The sequence below is a fragment of the Rhinopithecus roxellana genome, chromosome 9, assembly GCF_007565055.1.
Source record: "Rhinopithecus roxellana isolate Shanxi Qingling chromosome 9, ASM756505v1, whole genome shotgun sequence".
Classification (NCBI taxonomy): domain Eukaryota; kingdom Metazoa; phylum Chordata; class Mammalia; order Primates; family Cercopithecidae; genus Rhinopithecus; species Rhinopithecus roxellana.
The window spans coordinates 57800043-57827940 of record NC_044557.1 but is presented as its reverse complement, the minus strand read 5'-3'; the positions used below and the strand labels follow the sequence as shown (position 1 = coordinate 57827940).

At 41.3% G+C, this 27898-nt stretch overlaps 1 protein-coding gene, 1 long non-coding RNA gene and 1 pseudogene across 3 annotated transcripts in view; 1 reads left to right on the top strand and 2 right to left on the bottom strand.

Annotated features, from left to right (window-relative positions):
• LOC115899650 overlaps nucleotides 1-27898 on the bottom strand; it is a 61777-nt gene that overhangs the window by 28478 nt on the left and 5401 nt on the right. The gene's annotated exons all lie outside the window — the stretch shown is intronic.
• On the top strand, nucleotides 11796-12148 carry LOC115899649 (annotated as a pseudogene).
• On the bottom strand, nucleotides 12319-14110 carry LOC104658555 (phosphoglycerate kinase 1). The gene has a single exon (XM_030937733.1). The coding sequence runs from the start codon at nucleotides 14029-14031 to the stop codon at nucleotides 12778-12780; it is 1254 nt and encodes a 417-aa protein (XP_030793593.1). The 5' UTR covers nucleotides 14032-14110; the 3' UTR covers nucleotides 12319-12777.

The window sequence follows — 27898 nt, the reverse complement described above, 5'->3', positions numbered from 1 at the left end:
AAGCTCTAATGGGGCGGAGCCCACCATAGCTCAGCAAGGCCTACTGCATCTAGACTCCACCCCAATGGGCAGGGCTTAGCTGAACAAAAGGCAGGAGACAACTTCTACAGACTTAAACATCCCTGTCTGACAGCTCTGAAGACAGCAGTGGTTCTTCCAACAAGGCATTTGAGTTCTGAGAATGGACAGACTGCCTCCTCAAGTGGGTCCCTGACCCCTGAGTAGCCTAACTGGGAGACACCTCCCAGGAGGGTCGACAGACACCTCATTTAGGCAGGAGCCCCTCTGGGACGAAGCTTCCAGAAGAAGGATCAGGCAGCAATATTTGCTGTTCTGTAGCCTCTGCTGGTGATACCCAGGCAAACAGGATCTGGAGTGGACCTCTAGCAAACTCCAACAGACCTGCAGCTGAGGGACCCGACTGTTAGAAGGAAAACTAACAAACGAAAGGAATAGCATCAACATCAACAAAAAGGACATCTACACCAAAACCCCATCTGTAGGTCAGCAACATCAAAGACCAAAGGTAGATAAAAACCAAAAAGATGGGGAGAAACCACAGCAGAAAAGCTGAAAATTCTAAAAACCAGAGCACCTCTTCTCCACCAAAGGATTGCAGTTCCTTGCCAGCAATGGAACAAAGCTGGACAGAGAATGACTTTGATGAGTGGACAGAAGTAGGCTTCAGAAGGTTGGTAATAACAAACTTCTCCAAGCTAAAGGAGCATGTTTGAACCCATAGCAAGGAAGCTAAAAACCTTGAAAAAAGGTTAGACGAATGGCTACCTAGAATAAACAGTGTAGAGAAGACCTTAAATGACCTGATGGAGCTGAAAACAATGGCACAAGAATTTTGTGACACATGCACAAGCTTCAATAGCTGATTCAGTCAAGTGGAAGAAAGGGTATCCGTGATTGAAGATCAAATTAATGAAATAAAGTGAAAAAACAAGGTTAGAGAAAAAAGAGTAAAAAGAAATGAACAAAGCCTCCAAGAAATATGGGACTATGTGAAAAGACAAAATCTACATTTGATTGGTGTACTTGAAAGTGATGGGGAAAATGGAACCAAGTTGGAAAACACTCTTTAAGATATTATCCAGGAGAAGTTCCCCAACCTAGCAAGGCAGGCCAACATTCAAATTCAGAAATACAGAGAACACCACAAAGATAGTCCTCAAGAAATTGCCAGATTCACCAAGGTTGAAATGAAGGAAAAAATGTTAAGGGCAGCCAGAAAGAAAGGTCAAGTTACCTACAAAGGGAAGCCCATCAGACTGACAGCAGATCTCTCTATGGAAACCTTACAAGCCAGAAGACAGTGGGAGCCAATATTCAACATTCTTCAAAGAATTTTCAACCCAGAACTTCCTATCGAGCCAAACTAAGCTTCATAAGTGAAGGAGAAATAAAATTCTTTACAGACAAGCAAATGCTGAGAGATTTTGTCACCACTAGGCCTGTCTTAGAAGAGCTCCTGAAGTAAGCAATAAATATGGAAAGAAATACCGGTACCAGCCACTGCAAAAACATGCCAAACTCTAAAGACTATCGATGCTATAAAGAAACTGCATCAATCAATGGGAAAAATAATCAGCTAACATCAATAATGACAGAATCAAATTCACACATAACAATATTAACTTTAAATGTAAATCGGCTAAATGCCCCAATTAAAAGAGACAGACTGGCAAAAAGGATTAAGAGTCAAGACCTGTCAGTGTGCTGTATTCAGGAGACCCATCTCACGTGCAACGACACACATAGGATCAAAATAAAGGGATGGAGGAAGATCTACAAAGCAAATGGAAAACAAAAAAAAGCAGGGGTTGCAATGCTAGTCTCTCATAAAACAGACTTTAAACCAACAAAGATCAAAAGGGACGAAGAAGGGCACTACATAATGGCAAAGGGATCAATTCAACAAAAACAACTAACTATCCTAAATATATATACACCCAATACAGGAGCATCCAGATTCATAAAGCAAGTCCTCAGAGACCTACTAAGAGACTTAGACTACCACACAATAATAATGGGAGACTTTAACACCCCACTGTCAATATTAGACAGATCAATGAGATAGAAGGGTAACAAGGATATCCAGGACCTGAACTCAGCCCTGCACCAATCAGACCTAATAGACATCTACAGAACTCTCCACTCCAAATCAACACAATATACATTCTTCTCAGAGCCACATTGCACTTATTCTAAAATTGATCACATAATTGGAAGTAAAGCACTCCTCAGCAAATGTAAAAGAACAGGAATCACAACAAACTGTCTCTCAGACCACAGTACAATTGGATTAGAACTCGGAATTAAGAAACTCACTCAAAACCGCTCAACTACATGGAAACTGAACAACCTGCTCCTGAATGACTACTGGGTAAATAATGAAATAAAGGCAGAAATAAAGATTTCTTTGAAACCAATGAGAACAAAGACACAACATACCAGAATCTCTGGGACACATTTAAAGCAGTGTGTAGAGGGAAATTTACAGCACTAAATACCCACAAGAGAAAGCAGAAAAGATCTAAAATCGACACCCTAACATCACAATTAAAAGAACTAGAGAAGCAAGAGCAACCAAATTCAAAAGCTAGCAGAAGGCAAGAAATAACTAAGATCAGAGCAGAACTGAAGGAGATAGAGACACAAAAAACCCTTCAAAAACTCAATGAATCCAAGAGCTGGTTTTTTGAAAAGATCAACAAAATAGACAGACCACTAGTCAGACTAATAAAAAAGAAAAGAGAGAAGAATCAAATAGATGCAATAAAAAATGATAAAGGCGATATCACCACTGATCCCACAGAAATACAAACTACCATTAGAGAATACTACGAACACCTCTACACAAATAAACCAGAAAATCTAGAAGAAATGGATAAATTCCTGGACACATACACCCTCCCAAGACTGAACCAGGAAGAATTTGAATCTCTGAATAGACCAATAACAGGCTCTGAAATTGAGACAATAATTAATAGCCTACCAACCAAAAATAGTCCAGGAACAGATGGATTCACAGCTGAATTCTACCAGAGGTACAAACAAGAGCTGGTACCATTCTTTCTGAAACTATTCCAATCAATAGAAAAAGAGGGAATCCTCCCTAACTCATTTTATGAGGCCAACATCATCCTGATACCAAAGCCTGGCAGAGACACAACAAAAAGAAAGAGAATTTTAGACCAATATCCTTGATGAACATCTATGTGAAAATCTTCAATAAAATATTAGCAAACTGAATCCAGCAGCACATCAAAAAGCTTATCCACTACAATCAGGTCAGCTTCATCCCTGGGATGCAAGGCTGGTTCAACATATGCAAATCAATAAACATAATCCATCACATAAACAGAACCAACAACAAAAAACACATTATTATTTCAATAGATGCAGAAAAGGCCTTCGACAAAATTCAACAGCCCTTCACACTAAAAACTTTCAATAAACTAGGTATTGATGGAATGTATCTCAAAATAATAAGAGCTATTTATGACAAACCCACAGCCAATATCATACTGAATGGCCAAAAACTGGAAGCGTTCCCTTTGAAAACTGGCACAAGACAAGGATGCCCTCTCTCACCACTCCTATTCAACATAGTGTTGGAAGTTTTGGCCAGAGCAATCAGGCAAAAGAAAGAAATAAAGGGTATTCGATTAGGAAAATAGGAAGTCAAATTGTCCTTGTTTGTAGATGACATGATTGTACATTTAGAAAACCTCATTGTCTCAGCCCAAAATCTCCTTAAGCTGGTAAGCAACTTCAGCAAAGTCTCAGGATACAAAATCAATGTGCAAAAGTCACAAGCATTCCTATACACCAATAACAGACAAACAGAGAGCCAAATCATGAGTGAATTACCATTCACGATTGCTGCAAAGAGAATAAAATACATAGGAATCCAACTTACAAGGGATGTGAAAGACCCCTTCAAGGAGAACCACAAACCTGTACAAAATACAAGAGGACACAAACAAATGGAAGAACATTCCATGCTCATGGATAGGAAGAATCAATGTCATGAAAATGGCCATACTGCCTAAAGTAATTTATAGATTCAATGCCATCCCCATCAAGCTACCAATGACTTTCTTCACAGAATTGGAAAAAGCTACTTTAAAGTTCATTTGGAATCAAAAAAGAGCCCGCATTGCCAAGACAATCTTAAGCAAAAAGAACAAAGCTGGAGGCATCACGCTACCTGACTTCAAACTATAATACAAGTCTACAGTAACCAAAACAGCATGGTACTGGTACCAAAACAGATACATAGACCAATGGAACAGAACAGAGATCTCAGAAATAACACCACACATCTACAACCATCTAATCTTTGACAAACCTGACAAAAACAAGAAATGGGGAAAAGATTCCCTATTTAATAAATGGTGTTGGGAAAATTGGCCAACCATATGCAGAAAACTGAACCTGGACCCCTTTGTTACACCTTATACAAAAATTAACTCCAGATGGATTAAAGACTTAAACATAAGACCTAAAACCATAAAAACCCTAGAAGAAAACCTAGGTAATACCATTCCCGACATAGGCATGGGCAAGGACTTCATGACTAAAACACCAAAAGCAATGGCAACAAAAGCCAAAATTGACAAATGGGATCTAATTAAACTAAAGAGCTTCTGCACAGCAAAAGAAACTACCAGCAGAGTGAACAAACTACAGAATGGGAGAAAATTTTTGCAATCTACCCATCTGAGAAAAGGCTAATATCCAGAATCTACAAAGAACTCAAACAAATTTACAAGAAAAAAACACAATCCCATCAAAAAGTGGGCAAAGGATATCAACAGACACTTCTCAAAAGAAGACATCTATGCAGCCAACAGACACATGAAAAAAAGTCCATCACCACTGGTCATTAGAGAAATGCAAATCAAAACCACAATGAGATACCATCTCATGCCTGTTAGAATGGCAATCATTAAAAAGTCAGGAAACAACAGATGCTGGAGAGGATGTGGAGAAATAGGAATGCTTTTACACTGTTAGTGGGACTGTAAACTAGTTCAACCATTGTGGAAGACAGTGTGGTGATTCCTCAAGGATCTAGAACCAGAAATACCATTTGACCCAGCAATCCCATTCCTGGGTATACACCCAAAGGATTATAAATCATGCTACTATAAAGACATGTGCACACATATGTTTCCTGAGGCACTATTCACAATAGCAAAGACTTGGAACCAACCAAAATGTCCATCAATGATAGACTTGATTAAGAAAATGTGGCACATATACACCATGGAAAACTACACAGCCATAAAAAAAGACGAGTTCACATCCTTTGCAGGGACATGGATGAAGCTGGAAACCATCATTCTCAGCAAACCATCACAAGGACAGAAAACCAAACACCACATATTCTCACTCCTAGGTGGGAACTGAACAATGAGATCACTTGGACACAGGACAGGGAACATCACACACCGGGGCCTGTGTGGTGTGGGGGCTGGGGGAGGGATAGCATTAGGAGAAATACCTAATGTAAATGATGAGTTGATGTGTGCAGCAAACCTACATGGCACATGTATATCTATGCATCAAGCCTGCTTGTTGTGCACATGTACCCTAGTACTTAAAGTATAATTTTTTTAAGAAAGAAAAAGAAAGACATAAAACTATAAAAAATTCTAGAATAAAACCTAGGAAATATCATTCTAGACATCAACCTTGGCAAAGAATTTATGACTAAGTCCTCAAAAGCAATTTCAACAAAAAAATTAACAGGTGGGACCTAATTAAGCTAAAGAGCTTCTGCATAGCAAAAGAAACTATCAACAGAATAAACAGGCAATCTACAGAATGGGAGAAAATATTCACAAACTAATATGCAGAACTTAAAAGGAATTTAAATAATTCAACAAACAAAACACAAATAACCCGCTTGAAAAGTGGGCGAACGACACAAAGAGACACTTCTCAGAAGACATACATGTGGCTAAGAAACATACGAAAAAATGCTCAACATCACTAGAGAAACGTTAATCTAAAACATAGTGTGATACCATCTCATACTAGTCAGAATGGCTGTTATTAAAAAGTCAAAAAATAACAGATGTGGACAAGGTTGCAGAGAAAAGAGAATGCTTATACATTCTTGGTGGGAATGTAAATCCACTCAGCCACTATGAAAAGCAGTTTTGAGATTTCTCAAGTAACTTAAAACAGAACTACCATTCAATCCAGCCATCCCATTACTGGGTACGTACCCAGTGGCAAATAAATCATTCTACCAAAAAGACACATGCACTTGTATGTTCATCACAGCACTATTCACAATGGCAATGACATGGAATCAACCTTGATGCCCATCAACAGTGGACTAGATAAAGAAAATGTGGTACATATATATCATGGAATATTACACAGCCATAAAAAAGAACAAAATCATGTCCCTTGCAGCAACATGGATGCAGCTGGAGGCCATCATCCAAAGTGAATTAATGCAGGAACAGAAAACCCAGTATCACATGTTCTCACTTATAAGTGGTAGCTAAACACTGAGTACACATGGATATAAGGATGGGAAAAGTAGACACTGGGGACTACCAGAGAGGGGAAAGAGGAAGGGAAACAAGGGTTGAAAAACTATTAATACCTATTAGGTACTATGCTTACTACCAGGGTGACAGGATCATTCACACCCCAAAACTCAGTATCACACAGTTTACCCATGTAACAAACTTGCACATGTATCCCCTGGACCTAAAAGCTGAAATTTTAAAAAATTAAAGTTGCTCCTGCTTTGCCTTCCACCATGAGTAAAAGCTCCCTGGGGCCTCGCCACAAGCACATGCCACCATGCTTCCTGTACAGCCTGCAGAGCCATGAGCCCATTAAACTGCTTTTCTTATAAATTAAAATCATAATAGGCCGAGCGTGGTGGGTCACGCCTGTAATCCCAACACTTTGGGAGGCCAAGGCAGGTGGATCACGAGGTCAGGAGTTCAAGACCGGCCTGCCCAAGATGGTGAAACCCCATCTGTACTAAAAATACAAAAATTATCCCAGCACCGTGGCAGGCACCTGTAATCCCAGCTACCCAGGAGGCTGATGCAGGAAAATTGCTTGAACCCAGGAAGCGGAGGTTGCAGTGAGCTGAGATAGCACCACTGCACTCCAGCCTGGGCGACAGAGTGAGACTTCGTCTCAAAAAAACAAAAAAAAAAAAAAAAAAAAAAAAGAAATGCCAATATTGTCTATTTCTTGACCTGGGTGCTGGTGACATGAATGTGTTCACTTTGTTAAAATTCACTGAGCTGCACATTTTTGATATGTGCACTTTTCGAACTCCAGCAAATTTTTTAAAATAATATATGTTACCTCATTTTGTGGTCATGATCATATGATAGAGGTATTATGTCTACTATACAGATGAGTATGTTGAGGCTCAAAGAAATTGAATAATTTACTCAAGGTCATACTGAAAGTATGTGGTAGAGCCTGAATTGGAACTAAAGTCTGTTGAAATTCAACGTCATGCTGAAAGACTACACTGGCCTTTCTTAAGGTTCGATTTGATCCTTCCCCAAAATCTTCATAACTGTGTCTTTTCTCTACTTGTCTGCTTTCCTAGAGGTTCCATACCTTTTTATTTTACTGGGAAAATTCCTATCAGTTTTCAAGGACCAGCTTAATTCCTCTCCTCTGTGAAGTCTGTCCTGATACCTCTCCCCATCCCCAGCTGTTTGCAACAGGGATCCAAAACTCACATGCCGGCAGAGGCGCAGCAGATATTAAATGGGGGAAGCAGCTGGATGTGTCACAGGGGGAAGTGAAGTCTGTGACAAAATTGCAGAGGGCAAACCCCACCTGGAGGAAACAATAGCTACTCGGTTTCAGCCAACTGCTGCAACTCAGGAATGCAATGTTAAGATGGCAGAAGTCTGGATTTGTATACAAAATCTTCCTTTTAAATGCTGCCTTTAAAGAATTAAAACAAAAAGTACCATCCATGTCAGCCAAGCATAGCATGTCTGAGGCTGGATTTAGTCTATGGATCCAAAATTTGCAATCTCTGCTTAGAGCTTGGCAAGATTAGATGAGACCCAGCTGATTAAAAACTGACCAACCTCTTCCCTTGAGGTTTGCCTTCTCCCTGCTAGAAGCATTCTTTAGATATGGCAGATGAGAGTAGTCTATTAAAATTCAAAGCCATTCTTCCCTTCACTTATAGCCCCCAAAACCTGGGAGGAAGAACTGATAGAAGCATTGTGGGTCTCCCTAAAGCCACCACCATCCCTTAATGTCCTATGATATACTCACTCAAAGAAGCATGAGAGAAAAAATAAAGCTGCATTTGAAATAGGATGAAAACTGCCACACTGGGGCAGTATAACTACATCCTGCTGGCAATTGCCAACCACCTGGGCTTCCTCAAGCCCAACCCCAAATCCCTGGAGGTGCCCTGCCTGATAAATAAAGCAGGCCAAGAGGGGGAGGCTTATAGAGGGTGAAGTATCAATTTAGGACACTATGTTCTCTGGTTTAGAGCAAAAACTGAACTTGAAAATAGCTAGATCCATTTGGTGAGAAAGGATCAGGAAGGGGATTAGAGGAAAACACATTATTAAAGATTCTTATTTGTGTTTTTCCCTTGGGGATTCCTTACCACTGGCTCTTGTGCTTTGGAAACAACCCAAGTAGAATTTGCTTTTATTAGCAACAAAAAGCCAATTTCTTTTTCCTATTCAATGGAAGGGGAAATGAATAAACAGACCTGGGCCTACAAAAAGGTCAAAAATTTCCAGAAGTGTACTCTTAGGCCAATCGTTTGAAAGTTGGAATGTATTTTTGTACAGAACCAAAGTGTTGTCTAAGAATTAGATTTTCATAGATGTGTCAAAAGAACCTAGTTGGCCCATAATAAAACTAAAATATTAATTTTGCAATTGAGAAGAAAGTAATACTGTCTTAAGAAAGAATAAGAAAACAGAGCAAACATATTGAACAATTCAGTAATCATTTATTAAATCATTGCTTTGTGCAAGATGCAGTTGATTTGAGTGTGATGTTTAGGAGATCAGCTGTGGCCTAGCAGAGAAGGTTTAGTGGATGAGAGGAAGAGAAACCTGCTTAAAGTGGGTGAAGGAGGAGGAGGAGGTGAGAGAGCAGAGCCAAGTGAGACTGTTCTTTATAGGACCTCCATTGGGGAAAAAGAATGTTGTCCTGATAGCTGGAGGAGGATTCAGGTCCAAGGTGTTAAAGCTGTTGGTATTCTCTGATGTGCTTTTAGGGTACTAGAAAGAAGCAAACATAGAGGGAAAGGCAGAAATACAGGTAAAAGAGGCAAAATCAATTGATACATGTCCCTGTGCAAAGACTATTAGTTATTCCCTGCTATCTGATCTCTGCCTCCCTTTCTTAGGAAAAGAGCCCTTATTTTAATGCACCTAGCTAAAGACTACTTCCCCAGCCTCCTTTGTAGCTATGTGTAGCCTTGTGACTAAGTTCTGGCCAATAAGTTACAAGCAGACATTTTAGGTAGACATTTAGGGAAATTATTGACTTGAAGAAAGCCCCTTTGTCCTTCCTACTGTCAAAACATACAAATATTAAAAATATAATTTCCACACATTATCTGAGCACATCCTAAAGTATAATTAATCATTGATGAGGGAAGTCAGTAAGATGACAAAGCAGGTTCAGTAGAAATAAACAAACAAACAAAAAACACCAAAAACTCTGAAATAACAATGCTAAGTTAGATGTAAAAGTGACGAATGTTCTGCAAGGTTAGAAAACCATCTCTGCTGGTTTTCATCTGCATCTAATCAGTTCTTCTAAGTTAACATCTAACTCTAATCAATAGTACCAAAAGAGTAGTTCATTTCCCAAGAGCGAGATGACCATTAGGGGAACTGGACAATGCTTTAGTATGACATTGGCAGGATATGAAATCATCCTTTTGCATTATTTCCAAGTTTGGGGTAATTTTCCTGAACACCACCTTCCTTCCTCCTGCTGACTGGAATGTGGATACAGTGGCTGGAGCTGCAGTAGCCACGAGGATGGAAGCCACAAACCAGGATGGCAGGACAGAAAAGGAGAAGGAGACCGTGTCCCTGGTGACCATGGAGCCACCAAAACAGCTCTGCACCTAATTCTGGATTTGTTTTATAAAATAAAATTAAAGTTATCTCTTATATAAGCCACTGTTATTTTGGATTTCTCTTAGACATAGCCAAGTCTTATCGTCTAATGGAGCAGGAGGGAGCTAGAGAGAAAGAGAGAAAGAACTATGTAAATAATGCTGGAAATTCAATGGGCAATTGCCCTCAATGAGGTTGTCTACAGGCAGACAGAGAGGACTTTTAGTGAAACCTACTGAAGAAGGTATGGATGATTTAGCAGTTTCCCAACCACAGACAAATAAGAGAAATGCATTGTTCATACTAGTGGGTATTTACTACAATCTTGTAAAATAAACTGAAGAACTAACTAAAGACTACAGAGAAACTGACAAAGTTATCCACAAAAACTTAGGTGATGACACCAAATGGGAAATAAGAATATTCTCAGCCTGGACAACATGTTGAAACCCCATCTCTGCCAAAAAATCCAAAAAGTAGCTGAGCGTGGTGGTGCGTGCCTGTAGTCCCAGCTACTCGGGAGCCTGAGGCATGAGAATTGCTTGAACCCACCAGGAGGCAGAGGTTGTAGTGAGCTGAGATGGTGCCTCTGCACTCCAGCCTGGGTAACAGAGTGAGACTCCATCTTAAAAAAAAAAAAAAGGAAAATTTATAAATTTGCTCAAGTGTTACAAAAAGCTAGCTTGATTTATTTTATCAGCATAATCCCTCCTTGGAATTGTATGTTATATATTATAGTACACATTATATAGTATATATACCTTACACCTATAAATACTGTCTACTTGATATACTCACACCTGCATATTACTTTACAGTATTGTATTCCCAAAGCTATGTTTGACCTACTGCTATGGGTGACTTAAGAAAACTTCTGAGTAATTCTGACTATATGTGACTCTTGCCTATGGGCTGACTAAAGAATCTAATCTCCATCTTAAGATGTGATGCCACTCCAGAGAAGCTGAAAAGTGATCTGATCAGTAAGACTGGTAGAGAGATGAGCCTTAAAACTGCTGAGAAGGAGGGAGGTTGAAAGCAGGTCAATCTGTTGGCTGGGAAGGAGGAAAGTAAAGAAGTTCTCAGCTGATAGCCTCAATATTCTCAGTATGCGACAAGCCATCTGTTGAGAACAGGTGGGCAATGGGAGAGGAAGACTTTCAAGATGCTTGGGAATGTGATGTAGCTTTGGAATCGCTGAATAGGGAATGGGTTTGGGAACTGACCAGAAACTTGTAAGATGATAAGCAAAAGTACACGCCTAAGCATTGTACACAACTCAGCTCTAAATTGGCATCCTCTTCCTTTCCCCCTATTTCCAGTCCCTGCCAGGGAACCTGGGGCATAGGGAAGGGAAAAGATCAAGCTGTTTTCTATTAAGCCTCATCCACTACTCAAAGTAAATATGGTCCAATCAGTAAATCAGATAACATGTAGCAAGTTGTGCAATTTTGTTATATTTGTCTAGGAACTGAAGTTTTAGTCACGTGTTTCAAGCTTATTTTAGAATTAAACTCTGTTCCTTGTACAATGTGGACACTTAATAAATGTTGAATGATTAGCTAAACACAAGCAACTGAGACTTTTATAGCCGTCCAAGTTCTGCAGAAGCCATTGTTTAGAAGAAAATTTATTGGGGGCCATTGTCTGCAGGCACTCAGAATGGTCTAGAGTTTGACATAGCGACGTAGGCTTTCCTACAATACAGCTTCTAACAAAACTAGGCTGTCCTGAACCCCTGGTAATAGAATTGTTTACCTTTATGCCAAGAAGGTTGGGAAAGCACCAAATTCTGCATGTGGCGTGTGCCCAGGCAGACTTCGAGGGATTCGTGCTGTAAGACCTAAAGTTCTTATGAGATTGTCCAAAACAAAGAAACATGTCAGCAGGGCCTATGGTGGTTCATGTGTGCTAAATGTGTTCGTGACAGTATCAAGAGTGCTTTCCTCAACAAGGAGCAGAAAATCGTTGTGAAAGTATTGAAGGCACAAACACAGAGTTAGAAAGCTAAATAAATATGAAACTTTTTTGAGTAATAAAAATGAAAAAAAAAAGAATATTTGTCAAGAAATGAGTCCTTCAAATGGCAACAAATTCACCTGCACCCACTTGTGAAGACCTCTAGGATCTGAGGTCCCTCTTGTTGCTATTTCTTCTCTCTTCTGAGGTCATACCTTCCTCTTTCTTTTTTTTTTTTTTTTTTTTTTTTTTTTCAGTGGACACTTTTATTGTTTATTTAATGGATCATCAATTTTGTCTCCCTACCTACAAATGGAATTTCATCTTGTTTCCATGCTGAGTAGTGAAACAGTGACAAAGCTAATCATAATAGCCTACATCAAAAGAGAACTAAGCTAACACAGCTCACTTGTTTTAACAAGCAAAATATAAATATATGCACTCTAGAATGCACAATGTCTAGTCACTAAGAAATTCAAATGGGATCTTGAAGAATGTAGGTAAATCCAGGGTGCAGTAAAGATGAGCTGAGATGCTGTGCAACTGTTTAAGGGTTCCTGGCATTGCATCTCTTGGCCACTAGCTGAACCTTGACATGGAAGGTTTTAGCTAATGCCAAGTGGAGTTGCAGAAAATGCTAAGTTGACTTAGGGGCTGTGCACAGGAACTAAAAGGCAGGAAAGTACTAAATATTGCTGAGAGCATCCACCCCAGGAAGGACTTTACCTTCCAGGAGTTCCAAACTGGCACCACCCCCAGTGCTCACATGGCTGACTTTATCCTCCGTGTTCCATTTGGCACAGCAAGTGGCAGTGTCGCCACCACCTATGATGGTGATGCAGCCCCTAGAAGTGGCTTTCACCACCTCATCCATGAGGGCTTTGGTTCCCCGGGCAAAAGCTTCCCATTCAAATACCCCCACAGGACCATTCCACACAATCTGCTTAGCCCGAGTGACAGCCTCAGCATACTTCTTGCTGCTTTCAGGACCACAGTCCAAGCCCATCCAGCCAGCAGGTATGCCAGAAGCCACAGTGGCTTGGCCAGTCTTGGCATTCTCATCAAACTTGTCAGCAGTGACAAAGTCAACAGGCAAGGTAATCTTCACACCATTCTTCTCAGCTTTGGACATTAGGTCTTTGACAATCTTGGCTCCCTCTTCATCAAACAGAGAAGTGCCAATCTCCATGTTGTTGAGCACCTTAAGGAAGGTAAAAGCCATTCCGCCACCAATAATCATCTCGTTGACTTTGTCCAGCATATTATTGATCAACTGGATCTTGTCTGCAACTTTAGCTCCGCCCAGGATGGCCAGGAAAGGTCGCTCTGGGCTCTCCAAGGCCTTGGCAAAGTAGTTCAGCTCCTTCTTCATCAAAAATCCACCAGCCTTCTGTGGCAGATTGACTCCTACCATGGAGCTGTGGGCTCTGTGAGCAGTGCCAAAAGCATCATTGACGTAGACATCCCCTAGCTTGGAAAGTGAAGCTCGGAAAGCTTCTATTTTGGCTGGCTCGGCTTTAACCTTGTTCCCAGAAGCATCTTTACCCTTCCCTTCTTCCTCCACATGAAAGCGGAGGTTCTCCAGCAGGATGACAGACTCAGCAGCTGGGTTGGCACAGGCTTTCTCCACTTCTGGGCCTACACAGTCCTTCAAGAACAGAATATCCTTGCCCAGCAGAGACTTGAGTTCTACAGCAACTGGCTCTAAGGAGTACTTGTCAGGCATAGGGACACCATCAGGCCGGCCTAGGTGGCTCATAAGGACTACCGACTTGGCTCCATTGTCCAAGCAGAATTTGATGCTTGGGACAGCAGCCTTAATCCTCTGGTTGTTTGTTATCTGGTTGTTCTTCATAGGAACATTGAAGTCGACTCTCATAACGACCCGCTTCCCTTTAACATCCAGCTTGTCCAGCGTCAGCTTGTTAGAAAGCGACATTTTGGAAATACAGCTGGGAAGAGAGGTCGGTGATTCGGACAACCCGGGAGCCTGCTGCAGACTTGCGCTCGGGAAGAGAAGAATCACCTTCCTCTTTCTTAAACAGTGCTTCCCTTTGAAGCGAAAAAGAACTGGGAGAGGAGTCCTGAGAGAAAAGGGCTGAGCATGAACGTTACAACCTTACATAACAGACATTTTTATCTCACAATTTAAACCTAATACTGTTTTCCCTTTAGTGGCTATATTTATTTTTGAGAGCACAGTATTTAAAAATGGCATGCTGTGCTGAATTGCTCTCCATTGTCCCGTCCTCCCTGGGACTTTGTGATATCATCGGAGTGGTTGGGTATGTTTGTGTTTGATGGCCACGATGCTAATGAAGCAGTGCAGTGTCTTCTGTGGATAGACAGTGGGAAGCGCTCTTCGTGTCCTTCTGGGTTTTAACAATAACCAAATTTTTAAAATGCAGGAGGCAGAATCTGGCAGAGACCTAGCATTGGCCACCTCTTCTCATGGGCTCGATGTCTTAGTATTTAAATGAAGAGTGAGCTCAATTTGCCATGAAAGGAAAGAAACCATTGCTTTCTGTAGAAGGTAAACTTCTCCAGTACCTAAAGAAACTTAGTTGAGCCAAGAGGGTGGCAGACTTCCTCTTTGGGACAGAGGCAAATGTGACCCTGAATGGAGAATAGACTGGGTTTAAAACAAAGTTAGCAGACTCAAGAGAACTTGGTTTGAACTCTCTCCCAAAGTGACCAAATAGGAATTTTGTACCCAACTTGTGTGACAGTAAGCAGCTTTCATCTTCCTTACTTTCCTGGCCATTGTAAGAGAGCTGTTGATACAACAAAGAAAAGGATGGCAATTTTGCCTCGGGGCTACAAATGCAGAGCCAGATCATCTTTACTGTGTTCCTACTCCGTGCCAGACAGAAACCAAAATATAAAGAAAGGACGCCCCATGTTCGAAGTCAGTGACCTCAGCCAGGTGCGGTGGCTCACACCTGAAATTCCAGCACTTTGGGAGGCCGAGGCCGGTGGATCACCTGAGATTAGGAGTTTGAGACCAGCCTAGCCAACATGGTGAAACCCCATCTCTACTAAAAATACAAAAATTATCTGGGCGTGGTCATGCACACCTGTAATCACAGCTACCCAGAAGCCTGAGGCAGGAGAATCACTGGAACCCGGGGAGTGGAGGTTGCAGTGAGCCGAGACAATACCACTACACTCCAGCCTAGGCGACAGAGCAGGACTCCGTCTCAAAAAAAGAAAAAGAATACAAAAATTAGTCGGGTGTGGTCGCGCGTGCCTGTAATCCTAGCTACTTGGGAAGCTGAGTCTCGAGAATTGCTTGAACCTGGGAGGCGGAGATTGCAGTGAGCCAAGATCACACCACCGCACTCCCGCCTGGGTGACTGCGCGAGATTCCGAGATTCCGTCTCAAAAGAAACAAACAGAAAACCACAAATTCAGTGACCTCAGAACAAGCCCTGCAGCATCCACAACAAAGTCAGGAAGCAGCTGTCCCCGTGCCTTCATGAGGGTCTGTGTGTTGCTGCCAGTAGACCAGGCTGGGGAGCGGGACATGGGAGGTGAGCGGCTGGTCTCTTTCTCAAAAAAGGATGTATTACCAATAAACGTGCTAGAGAAAACCATAACGCGCAATGATCAAACTCACATGCGGAGGAGGAACAGAACGAGGGGGCACTGGCGAGGAAAATACAGCCACTGTCCGTAGAAAGAAGATAACTTGCTAGGAAAATAGCACACTTTCACAAGAATTATTTTACAAACCCTAATTTTTAAACACACACACCACAAGCAAACAGTAAGATAAAATCTGAAACCTCATAAATTTAATGTGACTGAAATACATCTGGACTAAAATCACCAGGGTGTTGTGCTCTTCCTCCATTACCTATACTGCCAACTGCAGAAATGTGGAAGAGAAGGGAGGGAAGGGGTGTGCATATCAGATCAGACGCACTAGAGAGGGCATAGCCGAAGGAGAAGCAGAAGTGAGAGGGTGGGAGAGGGCAAGGCCCTGGCATTTACAAGGTGCTGCAAAAGTGTTTCCAGCAGAGGATTTCCTTTTTTTTTTTTTTTTTTTTTTTGAGAAAAGTCTCACTCTGTCATCCGGGCTGGAATGCAATGGCACCATCTCGGCTTACTGCAACTTCCACCTTCTGGGTTCAAGCAATTTTCCTGCCTCAGCCTCCCAGGTAGCTGGAATTACAGGTGTGCGCCAGCATGCCTGGCTAATTTTTGTATTTTTAGTACAAACGGGGTTTCACCATGTTGGCGAGCCTGGTCTTGAACCCCCATCCTCAGGTGATCTGCCTACCTCGGCCTCCCAAAGTGCTGGGATTACAAGCGTGAGCCACCACACCCGGCCAAGGCAGAGGATTTAAACTGTGAATTATGACTTACAGCCTTTCAAATTTTTAGAGCTCTGAGTAAAACTGAAACGCCTGTTTGAGCAGTGCTTCTTCTAATATGAGCCATCCTGAGACTGGACCATGCAGGCTGTGACTCCACAGGTCCTGTCCAAATGAGATAATGAGGCTCTTATAGCCCTTCTGTGAGCAGGTTAAATTGAGAAAAATGAAATCTTTCCCTTTGACTATTTCAAGTACTTTCTTTACCACCCCAGCCCAATCATGTGCCAACCTCTTCATAATCTATATATTATGGCAGCAGAATACATCCTACTTATTATCACCCATTTAAAATTAAGCATTTGTATGCAAAGCAATTTTCTAATAATACAGTAATAAGGAACATAAAGCTGTACCATAAGGGTTTAATTCAAAAAGAGTTTTAAAGTAGCAGTCAAAAGAGAGATACAGATCACATAGCAAATAAACCAGATGTGCATGTGTATCCCATATGTTAAAAATGCTGCAGTTAGGCCGGTTGCAGTGGCTCATGCCTGTAATCCCAACACTTTGGGAGGCTGAGGTGAGTGGATCATTTGAGGTCAGGAGTTTGAGACCAGCCTGGCCAACATGGTGAAACCCTGTGTAAAAGGGTTATTTTGTAAAAATACAAAAATTAGCTGGGTATGGTGGCTCATGCCTGTAACACCAGCACTTTGGGAGGCCGAGGTGGGCAATGACAAGGTCAGGAGATCGAGACCATCCTGGCTAACACAGTGAAACCCTGTCTCTACTAAAAATACAAAACATTAGCTGGGCATGGTGGCACATGCCTTTAGTCCTATATACTCAGGAGGCTGAGGCAGGAGAATTGTTTGAACCCGGGAGGCAGAGGTTGCAGTGAGCCAAGATCATGCCACGCACTCTAGCCTGGGCGACAGAGTGAGACTGTTTCAAAAAAAAAAAACAAAAAACAAAAACTAGCCAGGTGTGGTGACGGGCACCTTTAGTCCCAGCAACTCAAGAGGCTAAGGCAGGAAAATCACTTGAACTCAGGAGGTGGAGGTTGCAGCCGAGATGGCACCACTGCACGCCAGCCTGGGTGACAGAGTGAGACTCTGTCTCAAAAAAAAAAAAAAAAAAAAATGTTGGTGGGGGGTGCTGGCAAGATGAGCAAATAACAGTTCCAGTCTGCTACTCCCAGTGAGACCAATGCAGAAGGTGAGTGATTTCTGCATTTCCAACTGAGGTACCCGGCTCATCCCACTGGGACTGGTTAGACAGTGGGTGTAGCCCATGGAGGGCAAGCAGAAGCAGGGTGGGGCATTGCCTCACCTGGGAAGTCCAAGGGGTTGGGGAACTCCCTCCCCTAGCCAAGGGAAGCCTTGAGGGACTGTGCCGTGAGGGATGGTGCTATCTGGCCCAGACACTACGCTTTTCCCATGGTTTTTGCAACCCACAGACCAGGAGATTCCCTCGGGTGCCTACACCACCAGGGCCCTGGGTTTTAAGCACAAAACTGGGGGGCCATTTGGGCAGACACTGAGCTAGCTGCAGGAGGTTTTTTTTTGTACCCCAGTGGCGCTTGAAACCCAAGAGAAACAGAACCATTCACTCCCCTGGAAAGGGGGCTGAAGCCAGGGAACCAAGTGGTCTTGATCAGTGGATCCCACCCCCATGCAGCCCAGCAAGCTAAGATCCACTGGCTTGAAATTCTAGCTGCCAGCACCACAGTCTGAAGTCCACCTGGGAAGCTGGAGCTTTGTTGGGGAGGGGCGTCTGCCATTACTGAGACTTCAGAAGGCAGTTTTCCACTCACTGTGTAAACAAAGCTGCTGGGAAGTTCGAACTGGAACCCACCACAGTGCATCAAAGCTGCTGCAGCCAGACTGCCTCTCTAGATTCCTCCTCTCCAGACCAGACATCTCTGAAAGACAGGCAGCAGCCCCAGTCAGGGGCCTATAGATAAAATTCCCATATCCTTGGAACAGAGCACCTGGAGGAAGGGGTGACTGTGGGCACAGCTTCAGCAAACTTAAACGTTCCTGTCTGCCAGCTCTGAAGAGAGCAGCAGATCTCCTAGCACGGCGCTTGAGCTCTGCTAAGGGACAGACTGCGTCCTCAAGTGGTCCCTGACTCCTGCACCTCCTGACTGGGAGACATCTCCCAGCAGAGGTTGACAGATGCCTCATAGAGGAGAAATCTGGCTAGCATCTGGTGGGTGCCCCTCTAGGACAAAGCTTCCAGAGGAAGGAACAGGTAGCAATCTTTGCTGTTCTGCAGCCTCTGCTGGTGATACCCAGGCAAACAGGGTCTGGAGTGGACCTCCAGCAGACCTGCAGAAGACAGGCCTGACTGTTAAAAGAAAAACTAACAAACAGAAAGCAATAACATCAACATCAACAAAAAAGATGCCAACGCACAAACCCCATCCGAAGGTCATCAGCATCAAAGATCAAAGGTAGATAAATCCATGAAGATAGGCCAGGCGCAGTGGCCCACTCCTGTAATCCCAGCAGTTTGGGAGGCCGAGGCAGGTGGATCACCTGAGGTCAGGAGTTCAAGACCAGCCTCACCAACAACCAACATGGAGAAACCCCATCTCTACTAAAAATACAACAAAAGGCCGGGCGCAGTGGCTCACGCCTGTAGTCCCAGCACTTTGAGAGGCCGAGGCGGGCGGATCACGAGGTCAGGAGATCAAGACTATCCTGGCTAACTCGGTGAAACCCCGTCTCTACTAAAAATACAAAAAAAAAAAAAAAAAAACTAGCCGGGCGAGGTGGCGGGCGCCTATAGTCCCAGCTACTCGGGAGGCTGAGGCAGGAGAATGGCCTAAACCCGGGAGGCGGAGCTTGCAGTGAGCAGAGATTGCGCCCCTGCATTCCAGCCTGGGTGACAGAGCAAGACTCTGTCTCAAAAAAAAAAAAAAAAAAAAACAACAACAACAAAATTAGATGGGTGTGGTGGTGGACATGTGTAATTCCAGCTACTCGGGAGGCTGAGGCAGGAGAATCACTTGAACCTGGGAGGCAGAGGTTGTAGCAAGCTGATATCACGTCATTGCACTCCAGCCTGGGCAACAAGAGCAAAACTCTATCTCAAAAAAAAATTAAAAAATAAATAAATAAATCCACAAACATGAGGAAAAACCAGCACAAAAATGCTGAAAATTCCAAAAGTCAGAATACCTCTCCTCCAAAGGATCACAACTCCTCACCAGCAAGGGAACAAAACTGGACGGAGAATGAGTTTGACAAACTGACAGAAATAAGCTTCAGAAAGTGGGTAACAACAAACTTCTCCAAGCTAAAGGAGCATATTGTACCCCAATGCAAGGAAGCTAAGAATCTTGATAGAAGGTTACAGAAACTGCTGACTAGAATAACCAGTTTAGAGAAAAACATAAATAACCTGAAGGAGCTGAAAAACACAATGCGAGAACTTTGTGAAGCATACACAAGTATCAATAGCCGAATCAATCAAGTGGAAGAAAAGATAACAGAGCTTGAAATCAACTTGATGAAATAAAGCATGAAGACAACATTAGAGAAAAAAGGATGAAAAGGAATGAACTTCTCCAAGAAATATGGGACTATGTGAAAAGACCAAACCTACGTTTGATTGGTGTACCTGAAAGTGACAGGGAGAATGGAACCAAGTTGGAAAACACACTTCAGGATATTGTCCAGGAGAACTTCCCCAACCTAGCAAGACAGGCCAACAGTCAAATTCAGGAAATATAGAGAACACCACTAAGATATTCCTCCATAAGATCAACCCCAAGACACATAATCATCAGATTCACCAAGGTTGAAATGAAGGAAAAAAAATGTTAAGAGCAGCCAGAGAGAAAGTTCAGGTTACCCACAAAGGGAAGGTCATCAGACTAACAGTAGATCTCTCTGCAGAAACCTCATAAGCCAGAAGATAGTGGGGGCCAATATTCAACATTCTTAAAGAAAAGAATTTTCAACCCAGAATTTTACATTCGGTCAAACTAAGCTTCATAAGTGAAAGATAAATAAAATCCTTTACAGACAAGCAAATGCTGAGGGATTTTGTCATCATCAAGCCTGCCTTACAAGAGCTCCTGAAGGAAGTACTAAATACAGAAAGGAAAAACTGGTAGCAGCCACTGCAAAAACATACCAAAATGTAAAGACCATCGACACCATGAAGAAACTGCATCAACTAAAGTGCAAAGTAACCAGCTAGCATCATAATGACAGAATCAAATTCACACATAACAATATTAACCTTAAATGTAAATAGGCTAAATGCCCCAATTAAAAGACACAGACTGGCAAATTGGATTAAGAGTAAACACCCTTCAGTGTGCTTTATTCAGGAGACCCATCTCACGTGCAAAGACACGCATAGGCTCAAAATAAAGGTATGGAGGAAGATTTACCAAAAGTAAATGGAAAGCAAAAAAAAAAAAAAAAAAAAAAAAAAAAAAGGCAGGGGTTGCAATCCTCTTCTCTGATAAAACAGACTTTAAAGCAACAAAGATGAAAACAGACAAAGAAGGCCATTACATAACGGTAAAGGGATCAATGGAATAAGAACTAACTATCCTAAATATATATGTACCCAATACAGGAGCACCCAGATTTATAAAGCAAGTTCTTAGAGACCTACAAAGAGACTTAGACTTCCACATAATAATAGTGGGAGACTTTAACACTCCACTGTCAATAGTAAACAGATCAACGAGACAGAAAATTAACACAGATATTCAGGACTTCAACTCAGCTGTGGACCAAGCAGACCTAACAGACATCTACAGCACTCGCCACCCGGAATCAACAGAATATACATTCTTCTCAGCACCACATTGCACTTAGTCTAAAACTGACCACATAATTGGAAGTAAAACACTCCTCAGCAAATGGAAAAGAACGGAAATCTTAACAGTCCCTCTGACCACAGTGCAATCAAATTAGAACTCAGAATTAGGAAATTCATTCAAAACTGCACAATTACATGGAAACTGAACAACCCGCTCCTGAATAACTACTGGGTAAATAACGAAATGAAGGCAGGAATAAAGAAGTTCTTTGAAACCAGTGAGAACAAAGAGACAATGTACCAGAATCTCTGGAACACAGCTAAAACAGTGTGTAGAGGGAAATTGATAGCACTAAATGCCCACATGAGAAAGTGGGAAAGATCTAAAATCGACACCCTAACATCACAATTAAAAGAACTAGAGAAGCAAGAGCAAATAAATTCAAAAGCTAGCAGAAGACAAGACATAACTAAGATCAGAGCAGAACTGAAGGAGATAGAGACATGAAAAGCCCTTCAAAAAAATCCGTGAATCCAGGAGCTGGTTTTTTGAAAAGATTAACAAAACAGACTACTAGCCAGACTAATGAAGAAGAAAAGAAAGAAGAATCAAATAGACACAATAAAAAATAATAAAGGGGATATCACCACTGATCCCACAGAAATACAAACTACCATCAGAGAATACTATAAACACCTCTGTGCAAATTAACTAGAAAATCTAGAAGAATGGATAAATTCCTGGACACATACAACCTCCCAAGACTAAACCAGGAAGAAGTCAAATCCCTGAATAGACCAATAAAAAGTTCTGAAATTGAGGTAGTATTTAATAGCCTACCAACCAAAAAAAGCCCAGGATCAGACAGATTTGCAGCCAAATTATACCAGAAGTACAAATAGGAGCTAGTACCATTCCTTCTGAAACTATTCCAAACAATAGAAAAAGAGGGACGCCTCCCTAACTCATTTTACGAGGCCAGCATCATCCTGATACCGAAACCTGCCAGAGACACAACAAAAAAAGAAATTTTCAGGCCAAAATCCCTGATGAACATTGATGCAAAAATTCTCAATAAAATACTGGCAAACTGAATCCAATACCACATCAAAAAGTTTATCCACCACAATCAAGTCAGCTTCATCCCTGGGATGCAAGGCTGGCTCAACATATGCAAATCAGTAAATGTAATCCACCACATAAACAGAACCAATGACAAAAACCTCATGATTATCTCAATAGATGTAGAAAAGGCCTTCAACAAAATTCAACATCCTTTCATGCTAAGAACACTCTATAAACTAGGTATTGATGGAACGTATCTCCAAATAATAAGAGCTATTTATGACAAACTCACAACCAATATCACACTGAATAGGCAAAAGCTGGAAGCATTCCCTTTGAAAACCAGCACAAGACAAGGATGCCCTCTCTCACTACTCCAGTTCAACATAGTATTGGAAGTTCTGTCAGGGCAATCAGGCAATAGAAATAAATAAAGGGTATTCAAATAGGAAGACAGAAAGTCAAATTGTCTATGTTTGTAGACGACATGATTGTATAGTTAGAAAACTCCATCGTCTTAACCCCAAATCTCCTTAAGCTGATAAGCAATTTCAGTAAAGTCTCAGGATACAAAATCAATGTGCAAAAATCACAGACATTCCTATACACCAACAATAGACAAACAGAGAGCCAAATCCTGAGTGAACTCCCATTCACAATTGCTACAAAGAGAATAAATTACCTAGGAATACAACTTACAAGGGACATGAAGGACCTCTTCAAGGAGAACTACAAACCACTGCTCAAGGAAATAAGAGAGGACACAAACAAATGGGGATAGAAAGAATCAATATTGTGAAAATGGCCATACTGCCCAAAGTAATTTTTTTTTTTTTTTTGAGATGGAGTTTTGCTCTTGTTAGCCAGCCTGGAGTGCAATGGCGCAATCTTGGCTCACTACAACCTCTGCCTCCCAGGTTCAAGCAATTCTCCTGCCTCAGCCTCCTGAGTAGTTGGGATTACAGGCATGCACCACCACACCTGACTAATTTTGTATTTTTAATAGAGACAGGGTTTCTCCATGTTGGTCAGGCTGGTCTCAAACTGCCGATCTCAGGTGATCTGCCTGCCTTGGCTTCCCAAAGTGCTGGGATTACAGGCATAAGCCTCGGTGCCTGGCCCTGTCCAAAGTAATTTGTAGATGCATTGCTATTTTCATCAAGCTGCCATTGACTTTCTTCAAAGAATTAGAAAAAAATACTGTAAATTTCATATGAAACAAAAAAAGAGCCCACATTACCAAGACAATCCTAAGCCAAAAGACCAAAGCTGGAGGCATCACGCTACCTGACTTCAAACTATAATACAAGGCTACAGTAACCAAAACAGCACGGTACCGGTACCAAAACAGATATATAGACCAATGGAACAGAACAGAGGCCTCAGAAATAACACCACACATCTATGACCATCTAATCTTTGACAAACCTGACAAAAACAAGAAAGGGAGAAGGATTCCCTATTTAATAAATGGTGTTGGGAAAATTGGCTAACCATATGCAGAAAACTGAAACTGGACTCCTTCATTACACCTTATACAAAAATTAACTCCAGATGGATTAAAGACTTAAACATAAGACTCAAAACCATAAAAACCCTAGAAGAAAACCTGGGCAATACCATTCAGGACATAGGCATGGGCAAAGACTTTATGACTAAAACACCAAAAGCAATTGCAGCAAAACCCAAAATTGACAAGTGGGATCAAATTAAACTAAAGAGCTTCTGCACAGCAAAGAAACTATCATCAGAGTAAACAGTCAACCTACAGAATGGGAGAAAAATTTTGCCATCTACCCATCTGACAAAGGGCTAATATCCAGAATCTACAAGGAACTTAAACAAATTTCCCAGAAAAAAAAAAAAAAATTCCATCAAAAAGTGGGTGAAGGATCTGAACAGACACGTCTCAAAAGAAGACACTTATGGCCAGGCATAGTCGCTCAAGCCTGTAATCCCAGCACTTTGGGAGGCCAAGATGGGCGGATCATGAAGTCAGGAGATCGAGACCATCCTGGCTAACCTGGTGAAACCCCATCTCTACTAAAAAATACAAAAAAAAAAAAAAAAAAAAAAAAATAGCCGGGCAAGGTGGCGGGTGCCTGTAGTTCCAACTACTCGGGGGAGGCTGAGGCAGGAGAATGGCATAAACCCGGGAGGCAGAGCTTGCAGTGAGCTGAGATCCGGCCACTGCACTCCAGCGTGGGCGACAGAGCGAGATTCCGTCTCAAAAAAAAAAAAAAAAAAAAAAAAAGAAGACATTTATGCAGCCAACAAACATGTGAAAAAAAGCTTCATCACCACTCATCATTAGAGAAATGCAAATCAAAACCACAATGAGATACCATCTCACGCCTGTTAGAATGGCGATCATTAAAAAATCAGGAAACAACAGATGCTGGAGAGGATGTGGAGGAATAGGAACGCTTTTACACTGTTGGTGGGAGTGTAAATTAGCTCAACCATTGTGGAAGACAGTGTGGCGATTTCTCAAGGATCTAGAACCAGAAATACCATTTGACCCAGCAATCCCATTCCTGGGTATATATCCAAAGGATTATAAATCATTCTACTATAAAGGCACATTTACATGTGTATTTATTGCAGCACTATTCACAATAGCAAAGACTTGGAACCAACCCAAATGCCCATCGATGATAGACTTGATTAAGAAAATGTGGCATGTATATACCATGAAATACTACACAGCCATAAAAAAGAATGAGTTCATGTCCTTTTCAGGGACATGGATGAAGCTGGAAACCATCATTCTCATCAAACTAACACAGAAACAGAAAACCAAACACTGCATGCTGTCACTCATAAGTGGGAGTTAAACAATGAGAACACATGGACACAGGGAGGGGAACATCACACACCAGGGCCTATCAGAAAGTCGGGGGCTAGGGGAAGGATAGCATTAGGAGAAATACCTAATGTAGATGACAGGTGGATGGGTGCAGCAAACCACCATGGTATATGTATATCTATGTAACAAACGTGAACGTTCTACACATGTATCCCAGAACTTAAAGTATAATAATAATAATAAAAAGTTCTGTAGTTGATATGCAGACATTAATATCATCAAATTCAATACGTACAAAGTATCAAACAACAATACAGGATCTTGTAACCTCTCTGCAGGAAGATATTCTAATGTAACATAGAATTGCTTGAAAAGAAAAAAAAACTTCATGAGATAGATGAGTCCTTAAGTGTGTCAAGAAGGGAGTACAAGGAAACTAATTAATGTTGCTCCTGTCATATCAGCAACATTGAGAGAAAGACATAATTCAAAAGAAATCATTGGCCAGGCTCAGTGACTCATGCCTGTAATCCCAGTGTTTTGGGAGGTTGAGGCAGACAGATCACTTGAGACCAGGAGTTCAAGACCAGCCTGGGCAACACAGGGAGACCCTGTCTGTACAAATTTTTTATTTTAATTAGCTAGTCATGGTGGTGTGTGCCTATAGTCCCAGCTATTCGGGAGGCTAGGCAAGAGGATCACTTGAACCCAGGAGTAGAGGCTGCAGTGGGCTATGATCGTGCTACTGCACTCCAGCCTAGGTGACCAAGAGAGACTCTGTCGATATCTAATAAATACAAGTCATTTATCAGATATATGACTTATAAATATAAATTCTGTGGATGTCAAATTAGAAATATTTTATCCAATCTAATGATGTCCATTGAAGCCCAAAATTTTAATACTGATGAAGTCCAATTTATCATTTACTTTGTCACTTGTACTTCTGGCATCAATCTAAGAAGGCTTAGCATAAAGCAAGGTCACAAAGATTTACTCCTATATTTTCTTCTAAGAATTTTATAGTTTTATCTTTCACATTTAGCTCCATGATTCATACTGAGTTCATTTCTGTTTATGAAGTAAGGAAGGATCCAACTTCATTGTATTGCATGAGGCTTTACAGTTGTACCAGCATGATTTGTTGAAAAGACTGCCTTTCCCCCAACTGAACTGTTTTGGCACCCTTGCTAAAAATCAACTGACTGTACATATGAGAGTTTATTTCTGGACTCTCATTTAAATTCTATTGATCTGTATGTCTGTGCATATGCCAGTATCACACAGTCTTGCTTACTACAGTTTTGTATTAAGTTTTGAAATAGGGGTGTGGGTCCTCCAAATGTGTTATTCTCTTGCCGGGTTGTATTTCAAGATTAATGTTTCACATCAAATTTGGGATCTTTTAAGCCATAAGTTTTTAAATGTGTTTTTTCTATTACTTTCTCTCTCTCTCTCCTCTTATTCTGGCACTCCAATTATGCATATTTTGGTGCATTTAATGATGTCCAATATTTTTCTAATAATCTGTTCGTTTTCATTATTTTCATTGTTTTTCCTATCCATTTTTCAGGCTGCCTTATCTCTATTGATCTATCTTCAAGTTTGCTGATTCTTTGTTCTGCCAAATCTACTCCTGAGGCCCTCTGATACATTTTTTCACCCTGGGGTTTTACATTGCAACTCTAGAATTTTCATTTGGTTCATTATTTACATACAAACATATGTACATGTATGTATATGTACATATATACACATTTATGTAAATACATAAACTGATATTACATATATACATCTTTGCATATGCTGAACATGTGTAATATAAACTTATGTATTTAAATAAATAAATATGTGTATGTGTATATATGTATACACATATGCATGTAAAGAACCAAATGAAAATTCTTGAATTAAAATGTAAAACAACCAAATTATTGGTTGATATATATATCTTTATTGATAGTCTCTATTTGGTGAGATTGTCATCATATTATTCTTTACTTCTTTAAGCATAGTTTCCTTTAGTTCTTTGACCATATTTATAATAACTAGTGTGAAGTCTTTGTCAAGTCTGACATATGGGCCTTCTCAGAGGCAGTTTCGGTTGTCTGCTTTTTTTCCCCCTCTGTGTGTGAGTCACAGTTTCCTGATTCTTTGTATACCTTGCAATTTTTTGTTGAAAACTAGACAATTGAATAATATATTTTAAGAATGCTATATACTGATTCTTCCCTACAAACCTATAGAGGTACTTTTTGTTGTTTGCTTACTTTTTAGTGACATGGCAGGGCTATTTCAGGAAAGTCTATTTTCTCCACAGTGAAGCCTCTGAAGTTGATCTTCAGAGGACATGGTCTTGGACATTTGCACAGTCAACCCAGAAGTGACAGTGATTTTAGCAGGGCTTTCTTTGCGTCTTTCCCTCATCTCTCTGTTAAGCTGTCTGCCTCCGCTGGTATCACATCCAGCTGTTAGACTCCACTAATTGCATGTTGATTGCTCTATTGTTTTTGATAATGTCCTGGATGTCCTGCAGCATAAATTACTCTACAGTTGGATCCAATTAAATCTGGGCCCATGTGCGGGAGTAGTTTTTGAGACTAGTCTTTGAGGTTTGTTCCAACCCCAGGAAGGATCTTCTTAGCTTTCTCCCCCACCCCTCACTTGTCTCTGTGGTAAATCAGCTGACCTGTGTTAGCTCATAGCTCACCTGGGGCTACCAACCTCCTCTTAATTGCTTATTACCTTAACTTCCATTGTTTTCCAGAGAGCCCTCAGGCATCAAGGTCCTCACATTTTGCTTAAGACAAAGTCAATT

Bases quoted from the DNA above. Each gene is read 5' to 3' on its own strand.
- LOC104658555 (XM_030937733.1), bottom strand. From the start codon at position 14,031: ATGTCGCTTTCTAACAAGCTGACGCTGGACAAGCTGGATGTTAAAGGG.